General features: G+C 35.1%; 1 protein-coding gene across 1 annotated transcript in view; it reads right to left on the reverse strand.

Annotated features, from left to right (window-relative positions):
• The window catches only part of TUBGCP3 (tubulin gamma complex associated protein 3), a 66,931-nt gene that overhangs the window by 14,642 nt on the left and 28,746 nt on the right, over positions 1–23,543 (reverse strand). The window contains 6 exon segments of the mRNA XM_023522907.1: positions 8,022–8,157; positions 11,855–11,923; positions 12,808–12,943; positions 16,568–16,757; positions 20,263–20,371; positions 20,701–20,811. Coding sequence (XP_023378675.1) covers positions 8,022–8,157; positions 11,855–11,923; positions 12,808–12,943; positions 16,568–16,757; positions 20,263–20,371; positions 20,701–20,811 — 751 coding nt within the window.

Consider the following 23,543-nt stretch of genomic DNA (forward strand, 5'->3'; position numbering starts at 1 on the left):
TAAATAATTCATTGCTGCATGAAGTTATTCAAGAACTCATTCTTGTCCCTTCTTAGGAGAGTAATGAGGAAATAAAATATATAAACAGGTGTGAAAAAAATAACAGTGACAATATATACTTTAAAAAATACTTTCTCCAAGTTAATGGCTAAGTGACACTGTGGGGATTTTGCTAGCCTGGTTTAACATGTACTCTTTAGCCAGTGAAGAAACAGCACTGTCTCCTCAGAAGGTCAGCACGTGCTCCAAATACACCTGGTGTCTTCCACACCATTAGGAACCTGTAATCCATGACAATGGTAAATATTCTCCCCGAAGAACAGGTTATAAGCTTCACATTTCATCTGTAAGCCTAGAATAAAGATGTACTTTTTTCTACTAAAACTATCAAATGGGGCTAAGATTTCTAGTCTAATACTCATAGCGTATTTGACTAAAATTACTTTTCAATGTAAAAGAGCATGCTAAAAGCTGTTTTAAGTAATATTCACCCATATTATGGTTTAAGTAAATTTCTCAGCGAAGTAACTACCATTTATAACTCTATTTTGGATTTTAACCCACAGCTGGAATGATGAGACTGTATCTTCTCCCCTGAAGCCAGGTGGTCTTACCTGGAGCATTGTCGGTGTATATTTAAAACATTCGACATGAGTGCAGGCCTGCACAATACATACTGATTCTCAAGATCTTTCTAGGGTGTGATTTGATTTCTTTGCAGTGTGGCAAACAAAATCATATAAACAGTCTAGATAACATTTGTGGAAGGTTTGGGTTTTTTTAATGTTCTTAATTTTTTTTTTTTTATGTTCTTAATTTTATCACAGAATTCGGTGGATTTTTTCATCAGGAAACAAATTGGGTAATGACTTTACAAATCATACACAATGATACTCAGGTCTCACTGTGACATCCAATGTTCCCAGGTCTATCCTCCAGTGCACTTTGAATGTCTCCTAAAATGTACTACTTTGCACATACTCACAGTGAATGCCATCAACTTATTTTCCAGCCTTCTGAAACTGTGCAGTTTACATTTAATCTATCTTGACATTTTTCTACCAGAGAAAATTGAACATCACTGACAAATTATAGATTCCTTCATATACTACTGATAGATGACTTATGAAAATGTTAACTAGACTACTCTCAGTACTATCTCTGCAGGACGCTACATTTATTACAGAACATAAAAAAAGTTTTTGTGGCTACTCTCCATTGTCTAGCTCCAAGTCAATTTTCTATACATATGAAAGGAGCTCAATTCTATGAAAACTCGTTTTTATTGTCTCTTTTAAGTCCATATTTCTTTAGATCTCTGCTAGTTGGTGTGCAAGTCACACCAACAACATACCCAGCAGCACTTAGATAACATGCTGGTTTTTAGTAGCAGGTTATACACCTTTTAACACTTCACTTTTGAGCTCCTTTATAAAGCTGGAATTTTTCTCTGGCATTGTGACAGTTTAATAAATAGATATGTAGTAATTAATTCATTAATTATGCTTTATAATCTCTGATTTACTTGAGTGTACAATTTCTCCACTACTGATTAATCTTTTAGAGTTTTTAATTCCACTCGCACCTGGAAATAAAAATGCAACTAAATTACAAGACAAAAACATTTAGCAAAAAAAAAAAAAAAAAAGAAAAAGAAAAAGAAAAAGAAATCATGTAATGTTGGTGTCAACCTAAAATTATGGCATTTGACCTCAACTAGTCCTCCATGGTGCTGAGAAACCATTTATCTTTCTCTCCCTTACTTGGAAACAGTAGTTTTAGCCCTCACTATCCTCAAATCTTAATCCATTGCCTTTCTTCCATTCTCCCTCCTAGGTCATAAGGAAATCGGCCCTCCCTCCAGTGGGAACCTCTCCACCCTCTGGCCGTCAAGCCCACATTATCAACACCAGCCCAGCTTTAAAGCCAATCCCAGCCCCATCTCTGTGCTCTGAATGCCTTCTCTTCCTTTCCTTCTAGGATTTATCAATCTCTACTTCCTTCTTCGCAACAGCATTTAAAACTCCTCTTTAGACGAACAAAGGTCTCCAGCCACCACCCTTTCTTTTGTGCAAGAGTAAGTATGGCCCACTGTCTTCCTTTCTTTACCCCGACTAGTCTCTCACTGCAAAGCCAGCACTACTGATCTGCCCTAGCCAAAGTCAGCCTCAAATGACAGGAACGGTTTTCTGCCTTAGTTGATTTCTTGCAACTGTGGCCAGATTTGATTTTCCTTCCTCCCTGAAATACTTCTTTCCTCGGCTTCAGAGGAAAACTATACTCTTCTAGTATTCTGCCCACCTATCTGGTTGTCCCTCCTTATCTCCCTTAGGAGATCCTGTTCCACTTCTCTTTACTCCAAGACATTTTCTCTTCTTGCTTTATTTTTAGGAAACCTTGTTAATTCTGTGGCTTCAAGTATTATCTAAGCTAATGACATCTAAAGTCTCTATCTCTAGTTCGGACCTATTCTGGGCTTCAGGTCAATCTAACCAGATGAATGGCATACAGCCTTAAAAATATCTCAAATTAATGTACCTGAAACAAAGTATTACCCCTAAATATGCTCTTTCTCCAGCGCTCCCTGGCCTAGTGAATGATACCACCACCCGCCAGTTCAAGTCAGAAACCTTGGCTGCCTGCCACCCTACTTCTCATCTCTGCACACTGAATCACCAAGTCCCACCTACCACATCTCTCTCAAATCCATCCACTCTCCCCAACCCCACAGCTGCTGTTTGCCAAGGCCAATGTCATCCGTCACACATTATTACAAATGATTGGTCTGCCAACCTCCATTCTCACCCCATTTTTCTCAGTGATGCCAGAGGAGCTTTTGGAAAACACAAATCCAAGCATGTCATACTTCCAAATAAACACTTCAATGGCTCCCACTGCCATAAAGTCAAAACGACTAACAGCATTTGAGGTTCTCAAGACCTGGTGCATGCTTAGCTCTCCTGCCCCGTACTCCTCATCTGCTCCCTGAATACACTATTCTGATAAAACCACTGCCCTACACCCTACTCCCCACTCCAACATTTTTCCCTTGACTAACATACTCCTCTCTAGATGCCAACTTGGATACTACTGCCAAGCCTTTTTATCCTACCTACATCTGTCAGGTGTCTGCTTTTTGTATTCCTATAGCACCTGGTGCTGCCCATATCAAACAACTTATCCCAGTGTAATGTAAGTTCCTGTTTAAATGTCCATCTTGCCCTAGCAGGCAATAAACATTTTGACCACAAAGACCGACCGCCTTGTTTGTCATATTCGTCACTGGATACCAAGAACAGGCAGCATAAAGTAGGCTCTCAATAATTATTTACTGAGTGATTTCGGTCCTCAAAATCAAAGTAGATAGTCTGCATTCATCTATGTCTTGACTATTTAAATTCACATCCTTTTCAAGAGGTTTCCATGACTAAAGCCAATTTAACAACAATAATAAAATGAGTTTTTTTCTTTTATACTCTTAAAATACTACCAAATAACATTTTCTTTCTAGAAAAATCGTCATCTTTTCTTGTGTCCAAAATGAGTACAGAGGATAGCATCTTTAACGGCACTCTGCTAAATTAAAGCCTCTGAGAATGAAGAGGTCTATGGCTGTTGCTATGAGGACACTGTCTACTGAAAGGAATCTGATAAGCCACATAATAAGAGTCTGAAATCCCTGTAATACTACAATTCTTTCTCTTCCTCATGTGAGGAATCAGTCAAATTCTATATACTGTATTTTGGAATTTCTCACTGCCCAATTAAGGCTCTAATGACTGACTATGAACACAATTCAGAAGGAGACTGAATTCACAGGAATGATTTGGTCCTTTAATTCCTAAAAAAAAAACAACAAAAAAAAAACCCCAAAAAACAACTTAACAACTTACAACTGAAATACTCCATGAATCTCTTTACCCAACACCTTGAAAATACATTTAAAACAAAGTTAATATAAGTATTTGTGTTTTTAGGTTGGGCCACAAATATTCTAAGAATCTCCAAGGCAAAGCAACATCTGCACTGAGGTCCAATAAATACATAAATAGAGTACATCACCCGCAAGGCTAACTTAACAGTAAACCGTTTTTATACACAACATCAAGAATGACCACTCTTTAGTTTGTTTAGGATCTAAGTGTTAGATTCATTTGTAATTCTTTACTGCCCTCTAAAGGTTGTTGAAAGAACTTCAAGTTTACAAATGTCTCTTAAAGGACGTGACCATGTTTATGCAACTTCAGTCAGAAGCATCTGCTCATGTGGAGATGCACCCAAAACAGCACTGAGTGTTGTTAAAAATTATAAAAGTTTCTTTTTAAAAAATACCCTAGAAATTCATCACAATTTCATAATTACCTCCTTCAACCTGTATATATAACTGATGCTACTATATTTAAAAGTGACTTTATCAAATTATCCATCTGATTTACTTCTCAAGACTACAGATTCAAAGGACATTGGTAAGAACAAGGATTTTCCATATCTCCTGGGTTCAGAATCTCTAATCACCGTGAAGGTCCTCCTGCAGACATCATCTGATGTCCGCCATATAAGCAAGTAGTAACGACTGTACACGCACGTGCTACTGTCCCAAGGTAGCACAAGTCTAAGTGCTTTAAACAGATGTAAACCTGACAGCCCTAGGAGGTGAGCGCTGTCATCATCCCCCCTCCCCAGATGAGGAAATGAAGGCAGAAAATTAGAAAATCAGCCTGAGGTCACAGCCCAATGCTGGTGAATTGAGGACTAACCCAGGCAATGCAGTCCAGCCACTGTGCTGACTAATCATTCAACTTAAAAGTCCAGCAGAGAGAACTTCTTATAAATATATAATTACTGAGGACTACTTACACATCCATACATAGAAAAATGAGACACAAAAAGAAACTTTTGAAGAGAAAAATGTCTACCTGTCTTTAAGTTATTTCAGTAAGTCTGGAACACTGTCATTTGGAAGATGCATCACTACTAATCACTGAGAAAGAAAAATAGCTTCCAATTAAACTAGCAAAATGTCATTAATAGTCCCATGACAACATGTCACCTACAAGGGAGCTGACTACCTCTCTCACCTCCACCACGATCTATTTTATTTCTAATAAGGATCAAAAAGGAGATTATTTTAATATCACTTTTATGGGGAGGGAGACCTCTATTCACTCCCTCCTCTAAATATACAAAGGTTGAGAAAGAATATAAACGAACCTATATCTGTCTTTCATTTTGTTAAACATTATTTGAAATACAAGTTTAGTTGCCACTAATAAAGACACTTTTTTAGATTAACTGAATCTAACAACAAAAACAAAAAAAATCCATACCACTGGACATAAATCTTTAAACCATTTTATTATCAACAACTGTTTTTTTGTCCAGTTGAATGGCAAATATATAAAATCCGGTATAAACATCTTGGTAGACCATTATCAAAAACTCTTGTCCTAAGCAAATCAGTTTCAAGTGCAACTATTTACTCCAACCCATTTATTTTGATGAATATTATTAAAATGATTCCTAGGGTGATAATTACTGATATTGTACATATGACCAAACCAATCTATCCACATACACACTGTGCATATGTGTAGAACTCCAAAAGTTGTTTATAAGAGCACTTTATAGAATCTTTTTATATTTTGCCTCAGATTTATGTTTGATGGAACATTTCTAAATTTGCTGTATTAACAAGACTATGTGGTTGGTTTCTGTGCTTTAAGTTGCCTGGCCACTAATGACTTTAAAACACTTCCTTATAAACCAAAGAACATTACACTCCAATGAAAACAAGGAGGGGAAATAACGTTTGCATGAAGAAATACAAATGCGGGGGAGGCGGGGAGAGGGAGAGAGAAAGAGAGAAGAAGAATTTACACTGATTGATAATTTTAAGTATTAAAAAAATTAAAATAAACTTCCATTTTCACCTATCAAATTGACGATTTGTTTGAATGTAATATTCAACGTTAGCCAAAAGAACAGCAATGCAGACAACTTTTAAGCAGTGCGAGCTGTGCTTATGGGGATGTAAATTAAATTGGTATAACTTTCCTGAAAAGTAAACAGACAATATGTACCAACAGAGTTATAATATAAATACTAAGTATTAGTAAATATAAAACTATAAAATTCATACCTGTTAACCCAGCAATTCCATTTCCAATTTATCTATTCTAAAGAAATATTCAGAGACATATAAATATACATTGACAAAAAGCTTATGGCATTATTTATATTAATGGAAAAACAATAAAAAAAAAGACTACATGTTCAATCAAAAAGAAAAGATAAAATGATATATACACATGAGGCAATATTATAATATTAAAAATATTTTAGAAGAAGTTTTAATGACAGGAAAACAAGACCGTGAAAGAAGCTGAAACTAAACTCTATATGACAGGATCAAGTTATGTTAAAATTTTATAAAAGATAAAATATATAATTTCCCCATACATAGGAAATTGATCAAACAAATATATTAGTTATCTTCAGGTAGAAAACAAAACTCACTGCTGATTACTCAATACAAGAGAAAAGCAAATTCACATAGACATTGCTGAGTCGAATCAGAAAAATGTATCACCACCGGCTAATATTCAAAATTGTTACAGAGCTCAGATTTCCCAAGGCTATACATAATACAGATGTTTATTTTGAAAGGAGAAGAGTGATACAATGACAAAGTATTTGCATCATATTGCATTGATCTAAATCAGACAATAAGAAAGATGCTGGCACAGAGAAGTAACAGCTAAGAACTGCTCTACTCAATAGTATTACAAAGAATGCAGAGAAGGAGCACTGCAGGCAAGCTGAATACCTTACAAGTGCATGCTCAGTGAAATAAGTGAGAAATCCTGTGGCACACCATGAGAGAAGCTCATTAGATCATGGGGAACATGATCAGAGCCAGGAGACAGTGTAAGGTTCTCTGATTCCTCCGCTTTTCTCCTTTCAAGAGGCACCCACATGCTAGTCAACCCACACTTACTGGAAAGTGGATATTAAACCATTACACTATTTAAAAGAAATTATCCCCCCTCACTTCCTTCTCAGCTATTTCAGAGGATCCTATGATTAATTTTCTATAAAATGAATCCAAAGGAAGCTAGGCCAGAAACATAAGAGTATCATGATCCACGGGAAAATATCTGCTGAGAATAGAGAAAACATGGATGCTCAGTAAAAACTGCCAATTCTGTATGTCAACACATGAACAGATATCCTCCAGGCCACCATTATTCTGAAACTTTGGGAGCTGCTCAAGGACAGGCCTTGACCTAGAAAACGAGCAAAGACCGCATATGCCTTTCCTCAAACAATTGCTCCTTTTTCAATACTTTCACCAAAGGATTAAGAATATAAGAGTTTAGTTCTTCTTTAGAGACATATTTGTTGAAATATTTTCTCAAAGGTTGACCAAACTCAATTTCAATATAAAGATTGCAAAACTACTAATTGAAGTCATTCACTATTATGACATTAAAATAAAATGACTATCTGACACGAGAATTTTTACTATAGCTTTTAATTATAAAATAATATTATAAAATATTTCTATGTACTGGTTTATGAACCAAAATGAAACATTAAAGCAATTCCCAAAAAGACTTTAATTAAAACACTAAGTGAATGTTAAATGAGCCAGTGATTTATTAAATGGCTTTCTTAAAAAAACAATATATATATTTTTTTTATATTAAAGTATACATATGAACACCAGCGTGAAAAATGAATGAGATTCTAAAAGAAACTTCATGGTCTAAAAAATCCAACTTGACTCAATTTTTTTTCTGATTTGCACTGAAGTCAAGATAAGCTATATTACAAATGAACCTTATCACAAAAGTCCAATCCAAAGCAAAATGATGAATCACTTTTCAGTTCAACTACTTTTAAGAACAGTTTCATTTTTGCTAAGCTGCTGGACACCACAAAGAGTGTGAAGCTGCTGGTAAGCATAAGCCAAGCTAGAACGTACAGCTCATCCTGACTGCCTTCTGATGGAGGTTTACCTGGCATATTTCTCAGGAGCTTCGCATTGCACATGTGTCCTTTCCGTATATCAGTAAGGATATATTCCATCCGCTTAGCCCTCCAGAGGAAGTTAAATACTCTTAAGTAGTGGCTCATACATTCTCGAGTAAACACCTGAAAAAAAACAGAAGACAGGCTAATAGTATTCTGCGACATAAGGATTTTCCCAGTACAGGTCTCAATCCTTTTCCCTTTTTTTTTTAACAAAAAGCCAAAAAACCACACAATCAACTCTAATAGATTCTAAATAGTATGTAAGCAACTAATATGGTACATTTTAGGAAAGTGTCATTATATAACAACTGCATTAATTATTTATGTGCTAAGCAGCATGTCAAACAAACCCACAATAATAGAAGGTAGATATTTTTATGCCACTTTTACAGATGGGGAAACGGAGGTCTCAGGTTAGCCAGCTAGTAAATGGTGTACAAGGATTTTCAAACCTAGCTTAATCCTAGTCTAAAATGTGGCCTCTTCGCTACAACTCCAAATGTGTAGCAGTATTTTCTACCCTAACCAGATAAGAGAGGGTGATGATTCTCATGAAAGGAAGGCCTAGAAGAATCTCCGGTCTGAAAAAAGTCTCCAGGTTATTTTAACACATGTATTTATCGCTTCTGAAGATGACTTCACAAATGGACAGCAGTTTCACAACCAGGGAAAATGAGCCCTGTGGGGAGGAAGTGTGCAAGGCCTGCTTTTCTATGCCTCCCTCTCTCCTACAGGGCCAGATTTAGCAAATAAAAACACAGGACATCCAGTTAAATTTAATGTCAGATAAACCACAAATAATTTTCTAGTATAAGTATGTCCCATGCATACAGGTAATAGGGGTTTTTTGCAGACTTCAGCCAAACACTTATCTGACACATGCGTGTGCAGCACAGAAATAGGCACATTATCATCCCTTTCTGTATGCCTCCAGCAGAGAATCCATTTATATATGCTACTGAAAATAGCCAGTCCAAGCAGGGCCTGCACACCCAGCAGAAAGTCTAAGCTAGGCATCCAGGAGCACATCCTACAAAGCTTGCTGCTCACCCTTGAGCCCAGCCTTGTTTGTTCACACCCTTAGGCCTTGACTCACATTACTGTCTTGTACTGTTCTATGCCCTAGTCCATCCTTCTCTTCTGCCCAAATCCCACCTATTCCTCAAAGCCAAAGACCACCTTTGCCTGGTCTCACCAATTTCTCTCTTCAAGCACTTAAGATATTTATAGCTTGATCCACAGCATTTAATTATAGAATGCTCTGCCCTGTCTTATTCTATATATTCTTGGCACTTCTCAGTATTTAGTAGGTGCTCAATACTGATGATTACATGTCTAAATAGGGGTGGTTAGGAGATACTTTGAGGGGACTCCAAAATCAACTATGAATGTTTTATAGATTATCCATTTTGCTGTGCTGCCTAGACTATTAACATTCTTGTAATTATAGAAATGGTGACCAAATTAATTTTACAAATAAATTAGTCTTTGCTATACAAATGGTATCTCATAGGAATTTTTTAAGTACCAAGTTCCAAAAGCACATTTAACATGACCTGATTTACAAAAATTCAGTTTAATCACAATTCTCTAGAATTATTAACTGTTTAAGAGGAAGACACTCATGTTCCACTGCATTTATATAGGGGAAAACATGCTCCATATTTTAGTTTTGCTATCTATATGGTATTTTAGTTCACTGCCTACAACAGAATAAAGTTCAGATAAAATTAAACAAATAAGCTTCTGACACCTCATCTAACATCCTAAAGATCAGCATCAGAAATAAATGGATTTTTTCCTGCTCATTGTAAAAAAGGAAAGATAATCTTTCCATAACCTTTCTTTATAGTTAATAAGAGGCTAAAATTATGCATTATATAAAATTATATATCTAATATATGTACCCATTATAATTAAATTATGTACAAGAATGATAATTTCAATTAATGAGAATAGAAAGAGAAGAGATAATATAATAAACAGGGAAATGTAGAAAAACCATTTTCTTCCAAAATTTGACTCTAAAAGTATATTTTTACATGTAATAGTCCTCTTTTCATCTTTCTAGTGACTTCGCATACAACTGCACAAAATTTAATCTGACAGGTAAAAATTATTTCAATTTCTAATATGAGTCTGAATACCTGCAGTTGTACAATAATCACCATTTAGCTAAAACTATACCAACCCAGGACATAAACTAACTCTAAGACTGGAACAGCAATGACCAGAAATGCAGGAGATCATTTCCCATATGATGTCCCTGGCAAATTCTGCTAATCAATTATAATATTCTTCTCAATTCAGCCCCCCAGGTTGTACCATCAACTCACTGGGGTTGGCATACAAACTGATACCTATTAGTCGTAGATAGAAACGTATCCTAAATTTGTTTTTTCAAATAAATCTATACTATAAATTTCCTTTCTTGACTCTTTCTTCTAGAGCTTTTAAAAATCTAGAAGTTTAAAAATATAATATTGTATGATCAATTTTTTATAAGGCATGCAATGCATGACTAATACTCCTAGGAGGATTTGCAATATTATGAAATAATTAAGTAATTGTATATACAGACTGTGTTCAGTTTGTCTATAACTCAAGGCACTTACATTTTGTGAAGTAATTGATACAATTGTTTTTACCATGGTAAAAAGATACCATTATGAAAAAAATAATATGTAACATATACAATATTAACAAGGTAGATAATATGAAATTTTCTAATTTAAATAATTATTCAAATATCCTGTTTTGTACATTATGATTATTTAAAACTGTTCAGGATACAAGTCAAAGGTGAAAAAACTAATTTGAATATGACCAAAAATTAAATTTGAGAGTAGTTACGCATTTAAAATATGGTAGCTTTGATCTGGTCAAGTCTGAACATTGGTAATTTATCTGCAAAACTAACTGCACCATTTCAGCTAGCTACCATTTCACAGTAGACATGACATAGAACCATTTGCCAACAGCAAATCTGTTAATCTAAAAGTGAAGAGAAAGAGTATGGCTTTGATAAAACTATTCTAGCCAGGGATACGACTTACACCCTGAGAGGCAGAACAACCATGGAGTCAAACTCTTTAAGAAACGCTAAGGAGAAATTTTAGACCCAAATTATATTACTTTTTAATAGAGTATTTTTTCTCAACAATTAAAAGAAATGCATGTCCTTCCTCAATATTTCAGATATAAAAATAACTGAAACAAGTTCCAAGAGGTATCTTAGTCAAGGAGAATTTACGTAAGTCTAAATAAAAGAATGAGCACTTAAGAGGGGGCATTCTAATCGTAGACACAAAAAAAGACAACTCTGCTGGTCAATCTTTTGTGATTTGGTAACTGTTAAAAGAAATAGTACTTTTCTCCTCATGCATGGTAAAAGCATTATGAACAATAGCACAACTATTTCTCGTTAGTTAAAGAGAATACTAAATATCAAATTTTACCTAAGTAGTAAAAATACGACTTTCCTAAAATACACTTTATAGTTCCTTTCATATTATCCTAAATTAGTTGCTGCAGTCTAAGAATGGAACAAAATGAATAATCCATTTAAATACTTGCTGAAATCTATGATAGATCAAATGATATTTTTAAGTATTCTTAAAATAATAGAGCATTTCAGCTCTCATTAATGATTATTTAAAAAATACACACAATTTTATCTTAAGTATTTATTCAATGGGTACGTCCCAGATGTCAAATGATCACTTTAATTAGAACTTCTTAGAGAAGAAAGCCAATTCTAAAACAACAAAATGTTTAGCAATCTAAATAGCTATGACAACTATAAAAATGATCTTACAGTTGCAATCGGTCCATCGACATGGTAATCCAGGCTGAAGACATCCCACCCAGTGTCACCTGGAGACACCTAAGAGCAAAAACAAACAACTGCAGGACTTTCCACCAGTGTTAAGCTTATTATAGAACAACATGTCTAATTCTCAAAGAACAGGCAGTAAAATAAAGCCCAATTTTTAAAAACCACTCAATAGTTTTGAGTTTTAGCTACATGAGAGCAGAGAATTACATCTTTTTGTCATATCCTGGATCCTCAGCATTCAGACAATGACAGACACACAGTAGGTGCTCTAAAATACTTTGGAATGAATAGCATATTTTTAAATGACTATTATAAAATGTGTTTAAAATTCATCACCATTTCCCTATGACAAAATTCATAGCCTTATATTAAAAGTTAACATTTTAAAGAACTCCCAACAAGTTCTGCTATTGGACCTTCTTCATAACTGAGCAAACAGTGTCTGCTATTTATGATATTTATTCTCCTAAGAAAAGTCATCTTCTATCAAACAAACTAAAAACATCTACTTTTGATAAATGTTATTACTATATATTATCTCTATGCCTCCTATCAACATTACCATTAACAGGAACTATATAATATACTAGGCATTCATGATGTGCCACCAAGCACTGGGACAAGGGTTGCATGTTCTTTGTCCAACAGCCCTGTGAGGGGCCCCCACTGTATGGTGAGAACTGAAATCTAGTGTGGTTTAGAGGTACAGTGAGTGGTATATCTAAGATCACACCATAACAAGTGACAGAGTAGGGATTCAAGCTCAGGTTGTCCAGTCTTTCAGTAATAACTCTTACCCATTAGACTAGACTAGTTGTGCCATAAACAACATAGAAAACATCAAGCAAGAATGAATGCCCTGGTCTCAGTGCTTTGTGTAGATTGCTCACTGCTTTGTGCAGATTGTATAGAAGAACACAGAGTTGCAGTACCTCCAGCAGCCTCACATCCAGTCTTTTGAGGATCTCAGGACTGTCAAACTGGGCATTGGTGGCTCTGACAGCAGTTTCGAGAATTCCAGTCAAGTTGTGTTGATACAAAGTTGTAGCTGGACGGACAAGTTCTGGTCTTAACAGATATTTTAAAAGTAAAAGAAAACATTACTTGAATTCTTAATGAGCTGTATAAAATCTTAAAATTATAAAAAGAGTTCAAATTATAAAAACTAAAAAGACAACCATACCAACATTCACATTATAGGGGTACCAGAAGAAGACAAAGAGCAAGAAATTAAAAACCTATTTGAAGAAATAATGACTGAAAACTTCCCTAACCTGGTGAAGGAAATAGATATTTAAGCTCAGGAAGTGCAGAGAATCTCAAACAAGATAAACCCAAAGAGGCCCACACCAAAACACATCATAATTAAAACAGCAATGGTTAAAGACAAAGACAGAATCTTAAAAGTAGCAAGAGAAAAGCAGTTAGTTACCTACACAGGAGCTCCCATGAGACTGTCAGCTGATTTCTAAACAGAAACTTTGCAGGCCAGAAGGGACTGGCACGAAATATTCAAAATGATAAATAGCAAGAACATACAATCAAGATTACTCTACCCAGCAAAGCTATCATTTAGAATCAGAGGACAGATATGAGAATCTAAGACAAAAAGCTAAAGGAGTTCATCAACGCCAAATCAGTATTACAAGAAATGTTAGAGGGATTTCTTTAATAAAGATGACAATATGAATAATAAAATGCCAATAACTACATATCTCTCAACAATTGCTTTAGATGAAATGGATTAAATGTGCCAATCACAAGGTAGAATGGCTGAATGGGTAAGAAAACAAGACCCTTACATACATTATCTATAAGACTCACTTCAGAATGAAAGACACACACGGACCGAAAGTAAAAAGGTAGAAAATATATTTCATGAAAATAGAAACAAGCAAATATGCTGGGGTAGCAATACTTACACCAGAGAAAACAGACTTTAAAACAGAGGCTATCACAAGAGACAAAACATGACCCAGTTATTCCACTTCTGGTTATTTATCCAAAAACTCCAAAACACTACTTTGAAGGGACATGTGAATTCATATGTTCATTGCATTATTTATAATAGTCAAGATATGGAGACAAACTTGGTGTCCATCAATGGACAACGAAGAGGTGGTACATATATACAATGGAATATCACTCAGCATAAAAAAAGAATGAAATCTTGTCACCTGCAACAACATGGATAGACCCAGAGGGTACTATGCTGAGTGAAGTAAGTCAGACAGGAAAAGACAAATGCCATATGATTTCACTTACAAGTGGAATCTAAAGAACAAAATAAAGAAACAAACAAAACAGAAATGAACTCACAGATACAGAGAACATTTTGATGGCTGCCAGATGGGAGAGGGGTTTGGGGTGGGTGAAAATGGGGAAGGAATTAAGATATACATATTGGTAGTTATGAAACAGTCATGTGGATGTAAAGTATAACATAGGAATATAGTAAATATTGTAATAACTTTGTAGGGTGTCAGATGGGCACAAATTTATTGGCATGATCACTTCATAAGTTATATAAATGTCTAATCGCTATGTTGTACACCTGAAACTAATATATTACATGCCAACTTTAATTGAAAAATAAAAAATTATCAAAAAATGAAAATACTTATATGTGCCAGGATGTTAACAAATATGAAGTTCTCCAACTTAAGACTAGCCTATAGCAGCATGAAGTATTATAATTTCCTACATAGATCCAATGGGAAGATAGATCTCCATTAAATCAAAACAATCAGATTCAAGGATATCATGATTCTAAAGGCTAAAAACTACTCCTGCATTATGAGCAAACATTCCTGAATGGGCTTCTAAATATGAAGCTAACATTTCTGTGCCCAAGAGCTGACCAAGTTAAGAATACAGCCAATTATCCCCAGGTGTGCATATAAATTCTACCTTCAAGTTAGTAAAATATCGGGCAGAGACACGTGAAAAGGGACCCACAACATCACTGTCACCCAAATAAAACTGAGACAAGCAAGAGATTGATGGCATTTCTCTTTAAAGGCAGAAATTTAAAATATGCCTTTAAGAATAAATTTTTCATTTAATAGCAAAAATGAGGCACTCTAAATATTAAACCCTAGCATAAGGTTTTAATACGTTAAGTCGGCTAAATGATTTGATCTATAATGTTGCCATGGACCTCTAAATTTTGCTTTACCTTTAAACTGTAAGATAAGCCTTGCTAATCTCTACCTGCGTCAACCTGCACATCTATACCTGTGGATCTGCTCCTCCTACATCCTCACATGTACTCCCATTTTAGTCCTATGGCATTTAAAGAACATTTCTCCTTTAAAAACTCATCACCATTCACACTTCCAACAGACACTGACCTCAAGACCAATATTTAAGTAGCAAATCCCTTCTTAGAGTGCAGAAATGCTACTTTGGTAAGTATGATCACAAAGCATTTATGCTTAGCAGATAATCAACTCTTTCATGAGCTAATTAATCAATGTCACCTATGAACATGCAGAAGGTCAGTTATTGCTATGTGTGCCCTGGAAAAACTAAATTATATTTTATACTGAAGACTGACTTCTAGTTAGAGGTGGGTCTACATGAGCTTATGTGTCTGAAATAGGGGTTCTCAAAACATAGTCCTCACACCAGTAGCATCACCTTCAGGTGGGCCCTTACTATAAATGCACATTCTTGGGCTCTACCCTAGATCTACTGAACCAGACTTTACAAGTGGGCCCAGCAATCCATTTCAACAAGCTCTCTAGGGAATTCTGACGCATAATGAAGTCTGAAGACCAAAGGCCCGAAAAAATTGCTCAATTATCACAGATATGATTGGAAGGTAATATACTATTTTAAGTGTCCTAAGAGGAACACCATAAAAATAAGTTTCATTCTTATACATCTGAGTGAAAATCACTAGTTCCATGCTGTGGCCCACACTCTCACCAGTGCTGCCTAAGAACCCTAGATTGGTATCCCAAGGGTCTGTCTACTCCAGCGGTCCCCAACCTTTTTGGCACCAGGGTCTGGTGTCCCTATAAGAATCTAATGCCCGATGACCTGACATGGAGCTGAGTTGGTGATGCTAGCTCTGGGGAGTGGCTGCAAATACAGATAAAGCTTCGCTCACTTGCCACCGCTCACCTCCTGCTGTGCAGCCTGGTTCCTATCAGGCTACAGACCAGTTGTTGGGCACCCCTGGTCTATTCTAGAGCCAGGAGGATGACAGGCTCTGGTACAGAGCTGTCTGCATCTCTACGGATGGAAGGGAAGGACATCCACTTAATTAATGTCATGGAACCAAAGAGTAGTTGTTTTTTGAGTTTTTTTTTTTTAAACAAGAAACAATGTAAACTAAAAAGTTCAGTTTTAAAATATACATTTTAATTTCTTGACTACTTTCACACTAAAGCTAAGCTAATTGTGATTACGTTGTGTGCTCCTTATACACTAGACTATCAGTGCTACAGTATTTGTAAAGCACACAAGCTTCTCCTCTGAACAAAGGACAGAACAAGTAAACATAAAGAAATTTTAACATGACAATGTGACAATTTTATTTCTTCAAATTTTATCTTACCAATATGTTCTATTAAGAATTCAAAAATTTTCCTCTAATGGCATTTATTCTATAAACGATAATTGTAAGGCACTTTATCATGCTGAAATCTACTGTATATTTATAAAAATAAGAAGTTTTCTTACTTGAGCAAATCCATTAAATGCCTTATAAAGTCTCCTTGACCAAGAAGCAAGTACCGCCTCATGGCCTGCATGTGGTCCAGCAAGCTATACTTTTTATTGAGAACATCCAATAGATATTTGCTGGTCTCAAAATAAGCCGCATCGATTTTCCCCTGAAATGCATTTTCCAAATCTGTGAATAAATCTGCAGCTGTAAAGAACAAAAGAGAAAAGAATACATACATACCTAATTTGTATTTTAACAAGGGAAATATTAAAGGTGCACATGTGCAAAAATCATCGCCAATGCCTACAAATGGCATCAGTGACAGCCCAAATAGATCATGTGTGCGGTCAGGAAACAGCAGACATCTGCAATGTGACCTAGTGGAGGAATCCCTAACGGCCCTGCTCACAATGTAATTAAATCAAAATCTCACGAAAACACTTTGGTGAAAAGTGCAAAGAAAGTAGGGCGGGTCAGTGTTGAATCGCCTGCACATACCTATAAGATATTTTCAAAACCAGTTTCAAGAATAAACCAAAACGGCACATGTAATGAGCTTTGTGAATTGTGAAACTCAGTGTAAAGGTTAAGTACTGTTATCATGCAGCCAAAACAGAGTAAACTCTAGGGAAAGATTTTGACATTTTTCAGGGGACATGTAATAAGAGCAGGTTGTCACTAACAAAGAAGCCTAATTCAGAGCAGTAACATTAAAAAAAAAAAAAAAAAAAGCATTTCCATAGCTTTATATTGAAAGAAAAAGCATGTAGAGATTAATAGAGCTTTTTAATACTAATTCACATCTGTGTAGCAGAAAACTGTTTATAAAATATATCTAAATACTTAATTTTATTTAAAAACCATAGTAACGCTTGAGCTAGAAAATAATCCCAATGTCAAGAAACAATCTAGAACTGAGAAAAGGTAGAATACTTATTTAAGGTTAAGCAAGAAGTAAAGTTTTTAGGGTCCAGTTTAAGTCTTTCCCATAACCTGTTACCAATTTGAAAATGTGAGAAAACTTTAAGATTGTTTTTTGTTTGTTCTTCGGAATATGAAAAATGAAAAATCTATTTAAGTATTGCTGCCAGTCCAATTACACATTAATATGGGAAAACCAGGGCGTCCATTGTAAGGGAAACATACCATTTTCTGTAGAAGGGGAAGTCTCATGATGCAGTAACATGAGGACACAACTCAGTGAGCTGTACCATGGTCATATTTTAAGGGAAGAAAGTGTATATTTCTGTTAATCTAGGTGGTTTTAAGAAGGTAAATACTTTTCCCCCAGAAATGTTTTTACTACATCATTGTTTGGGTCATACAGGATTTTCATTCTAAAGGTTTAAAATTAATCAGTTTTAGCCCAAAGTAGATGATTCAGAGCTTCCTTGTACACTACTATCCCTTAATGATTTAGGCATATGGCCTGCTCTCCTTTGCAAAAATTTACTATTTATTCTTTAGTCACACTTTTAAATCATCAAAATTTTTCCACATATAAAAAGTATATATTTGACTTCTTCCATTGTTTCTTTTTTATTACTAGCAGTTCTTTAGGGTTTGCATCTTTTATCTTCCCAACTGTACCATAAGCTTAATAGCAAAATAAACCTTCTGCAGACTGCAGCAGTGGACAGAATGACAGGCACAGCAGTAGTCGCTGTAACCGAGAAATCATTACAGCGATAATTTAATCTCAGCAGCCATCTCCATGGAGGCCTCCTGCACAGCAGGCCTTCACAGGTTGCTTTACAATGTTATTTTGCCTCACCAGCACAATCCGTGCCTCTGAGTCTCCACAGTGAGTAGAGGCACATATTACCTGACCTCTCAGGTTGATCTTATTCTCTTGGCACTAAGTAAGAAAAGGTCAAAATCTATCAATACAACTCTTCTCCTGGCTCTTCTTGCTTCTTCTAACTCTTAAACATAGGTATGTCCCAAAAATTTCTACTTGGATCACATCTCTCCGTTATAGGAACTAATCTGAGGTCTACGGATCTCTAAAATGTATATGCAAAGTTGGGTGTACTAAGTGCACTTGAGGAGGTAAGCGGGAGAGGTAAGAGGGAGAGGAGTCTGATGCGGACAGCTGGACCTACTGTTATGCCATGGAGCCCTCTCTTAAAGCAGGATGGTGATACAGGCACTTCCCAATTCTCTACAGCTGGCCCTGACCTTGTATGGATTTTCAGTACATTTCGAATACATTTTAGAAATCTTCTCCAGTGAGTCCTCTTAGATACTAAAAATCAAATTGGGATAACAGGTATTTGAATTGATGCTCAACATCACTAACCATCAAGAAAATGGAAATCAAACTACAAGGATAACAGTTTATACCTGTTAGAATAGCTACTACTAAAAAGACAAGGAATAACAAGTTATGGTAAGGACGTGGAGAAAAGGGAACCTTTGTGCACTACTGGTGGGAATGTAAATTGGTTCAGCACTTTGGAAAACAGTATGGAGGTTCCTCAAAAAATCAGACAGAACTACTATTAGATCCAGCAATTCCATTTCTGGATATTTATCCAAAGGAACTGAAATCAGTATCTCAGAAAGAGATCTGCACTTCCACATTCACTGTAGCCTTATTCACAACAGCCAAGATATGGAAACAATCTAAATGTCCATTCACTGATGAATGGATAAAGAAAATGTGGTATATACATACAATAGAATATATTTAGTCTGAAAAAAGAAGGCAATTCTGCCATTTGTGACAACATAATTAGATCTGGAGTACATTATGCTAAGTGTAATAAGCCAGACACAAAAGACAAATACTGTATGATATCACTTATATGGGAAATCTAAAATAGTTAAACTCATAGAAGCAGACAGTAGAATGGTGCTTACAGGGCCTGAGGAAATGAGGAAATGGGGCAATATAGGTCAAAGGATAAAAATTCTTGGTTATATAAATAAGTTCTGGTGATCTTCTATACAGTATACTGCCTACAGATAACTATATTATATACTGAAAGCACTTATTATTCATACATCTTATTTATCACTTTCTATTCTTCATTATTATTGTACATCTTATCTCCATACCTAGATTATAAATTCATTAATTGCACAACCATGGTGAATTCATATTATCTCCCCTATAGCTACCACAACATCCTATGCAAAGTACACTTGAATGAACCAAAATGACATTACTAAATAACGAATATACTCAAGATCAGAAAGCTAGACATGTTAAGTTGGCCACACAAAGAAATACTATAAAATTATTGAGGCTGGGGCAGGTAGTAAATGGAAAAAATAAAAGATGGCAGTGAATGAGGAAAAACCATAAATCACTTAATACAGGCATAAATTTATGCAGCATTTTGAATGCAATAAACTCTTGTGAATCCTTGCTGATATCTGAATGAGCCTCTGAGTTCCAAAGTACGGTTATCATTAGCAACATTTTGTGATTTATTTTCTTATTTTGGCATACTGTTACTATATTGTTTAAAAAAGTAACACAAATAAGAGTAAAATAGCTATACTTATTCTAATGCTTACTGTTTAACTCTGTATAAAAATGAGAATTTGAAATTTACATAGTAATGGATGTTTTATACATATCACACTGTGTAATCAGGTATTTTTGGATAATAATTTAGAAAATGGGTCAGTCCTGTTGAATGAAAAATACTTCAAACTACCACCACCACTACTGTCATCATTATCATCATCATCATACCATCTTGCGGTGAGTCTGCAGACTTGGTCACAGCTATCATCTTTGTAGTGGGCGTTTGGTCATGACAAACCTGGTGTAGGAAATTTATTGATTTTCCTATCAAAAGGACCTAAAAAAAAAAAAGAAAATACCCTCGAGTTACCTTATAAAATTAAAATGATCCATCATCCAACTACTACAAATATTCATAAGCAACAAATTAACTACTGATCAAAAACTAAACATAAGTACATATGGGATAAGATGAAGTGAATTCTAAGAACTGAAAAGATGTTATTAACAAACACATATTAAAGTCGATGTATTTGATCTAAACTTAACCTCAAGAATGTCAATCCTAAAATTCAACAAAATTTTAATTGAAGATTAGTTTGTCACATGATCCAAGTAAATATAGCATTAAAACATCAAAATCACAAAAATCTCTCCTAACCCTACCTTCCTAGATTGATCCATTGTAATGAATGAAGGAATCATCGATTTCCTTAAAGTATACTTGTCATGCCATAGTCGATCTGTTTTAACTGTTGGATCAGATGCTACAAAAAACTGAAAAACAAAAAGGCATTGAAAGATTAAAAAGTGATATTCATGGCAAAATATTAGCTAACAGTAACATCAAAGAATAAGTTACTCTATAAAGCAAAGTTCTTCAAATAGCAGGAAACTTACCGTTTGTACAATAAAACTTGTTTTAAAAAGCATTTTGGATAGATCTCTTTAAATGCAATAGCATATTCTCCAGACCTTTAAAACCAAAATATAACAAAAACAAGGTTTCTTGAAGACTTATGATCTTTGTTATGAATTATAGCCCCTGCTGTGTAACATCGATGATCTAAGTGTAAGGGCTGCCTAATCTACTTTGGAACTTAGTAAAAACATACCAACTTCTAGAGATGCCTGCTGCGTAGAGCTTTTCTATCTACATTTCTTCCATCTACTTAGCTGTGTCTCCTTCTATCAGTGTGCCCCCCAACCCTGCAGGCTCTCTCTTGCAGATCCCCAAGTCTGGAACACAGAGGAACCTAAGCTCATGTACTCTGCTCACAGACTATTGGCTACAAGTAGACCATGATATAAAAATGGCCATGCACCAGTCTACCGAGTGGCATTGCAGGAACTGACCTTCTCTTAGTAGCCCTCCCTAAGAACCACCCGTGCTCAAAGCTTCTCCCTTGTCTACTGTGCTTCTCACCTTTGCTGTCCCCACCAACCAGCTTGATCACTGAAATCTGAAAGAACATGGAAAAAACTAAATTGCTATTGTTTCCTGTTAATTTGCTATTCCAATGAGGCCATTATCATTTTTCAGTCATATGCCCTAACAGACTGTGTGTTATTATTTCTATAAACTCAATTTCTAATAGCAGAACTGCTGAATCAAAGTAGTTTTTTTTTTTTAAATAGAAATGCCAGATTTCCTTTCCACATAGCTACATTAATTGATATTCCTACCAGCAGGATGGATGCTCTATATTCTACATCTTTGTTCATTTTAGATTTTGTCAGTTAGGTGAAATGGTTGGTTGTACTATTTTATGGATGACAAAGGAAGTAGGGCCTATTTTTATAACACTAATTGCCATTTGCTTTTCTTCTGTGAATTGTCTTTCCATATATTCAACCCATCTCTCTACTGATTTTGCCTTTTTCTTATCTAATGTTTGTTATATTAGGGATAGTGACAGCTTATGAATCATTATTACGAACTGAATATTTCCAAGTTATTCATTTGCCACTGTTTATAGTATGTTCCATGCTTATGTTTTGTTCTATTTTTGGTTATATAGGTAAACGTCTTCCTTTATGCCTTCTGAGTTTCCTTCTTAAGATCATCCTATTCCTAGACTATAGGAATATTTTCCATAATTTTCTTTTAGTATTTACATTATTTTTATTACTTAGATCTTTCATCCCTCTAGAATTTATGTTGGCTATAGTATGATATAAGGGGTCTATGTTTCTCTTGGACAGCATTTTCTCTTTACTGGCCAGGTAAGTACCTTTACTTAATACACCATCCTTTTCTGAGCTAAAATGCCTCATCAAAAACTATCATTATAATTCATTATATTAATAGATTAAAGGGGGGAAATTTTGACTATATCAAGAAATCAAGAGGATATATTTGATAATGTCTTTCTTTACTATCCTCCACTGGTGACCAGTTTTTGTTTTATCATTAATGACCATTGTTTTAAGTTCATCTACTGTTTTAATCTGTGAGGTATTATCCTTATTGGAGCTCTAGGTTTCCTATTCTGGGATGATAGGAGTGTCTTCAAGCTGGCTCCTGAGTCCTTCAAACTTCACCTGAGTTGTCTTCCTTGCTTCTGGTATGGAAGGTGCTCTATACTCATCTTGTTCATTTCTCTTCCAGACCCAGAATCAGCCAGTTCTCCAAGGAGCTCTAGTTCCTTTTAGGGAGAAATAGTATTTGAACTACAATACTACTTGAACCTCAGTACTTGGCAGTATTTTCAGTTAGAAGCTGGATGGTTTGACGTTCAGCACTATGTTGCACATGGCAAAAGGTTCACCAGTCAGACTATAAAACCCATTAAGTCATAACATACCTAAAGTGTTTTGGTGCCTCCTACATAAATCCAAATCATCAATAGGTAAACAACACAAAATCTTGAACATGAGGGTGTGATCACAGATGAAATGGATTTAAAGAACTTAAAAAAATATTGTTAGTATTTATATAGCAAAACAAAATCAATGGTTTCCAAACAAAATGTAAATAACCAAAACTAACCCAAGAGAGGGGACTCTAAAAAGAGAGTATCTGTAGAAGAAATCAGAAATGTAAAATGCTATCACTAAGCATTTAAAACCCAGACTTTTAAAACCAGAATATAATGAAAACGAATTAAGGGCTTAACTTAAAAAATATATCATTCTCATGTTAAAGTATTCTAGACCACAGAAAGATATACAGTTTATTTCATGTCTAGTATAACACTCGCAAAACCTGACAATAGTTTCCACAAATGGAAACTATAAACCAATTTCATTTGTAAATATAGATGAAGAAATTCTGAATAAATATTACCCCTGCATTACTGGGATAAAATATATTTGGTCAGGGCCCATTATACCTCTAATACACTACTAAAAGTCTAAAAGCAAGAGGATATTTAATGAATTATAAAATATTATCATGTAGTCATTAAAAATAAAGTTTGTTCTTAATAGTCACAAACTCTTCTGAGCATCTGATGAAAAGTACAGATCTTTTCCCAGGAAAACTGCACAGATCTACAAATACAAAG

The sequence above is a fragment of the Pteropus vampyrus genome, unplaced genomic scaffold, assembly GCF_000151845.1.
Source record: "Pteropus vampyrus isolate Shadow unplaced genomic scaffold, Pvam_2.0 Scaffold363, whole genome shotgun sequence".
In the NCBI taxonomy this organism is placed as follows: domain Eukaryota; kingdom Metazoa; phylum Chordata; class Mammalia; order Chiroptera; family Pteropodidae; genus Pteropus; species Pteropus vampyrus.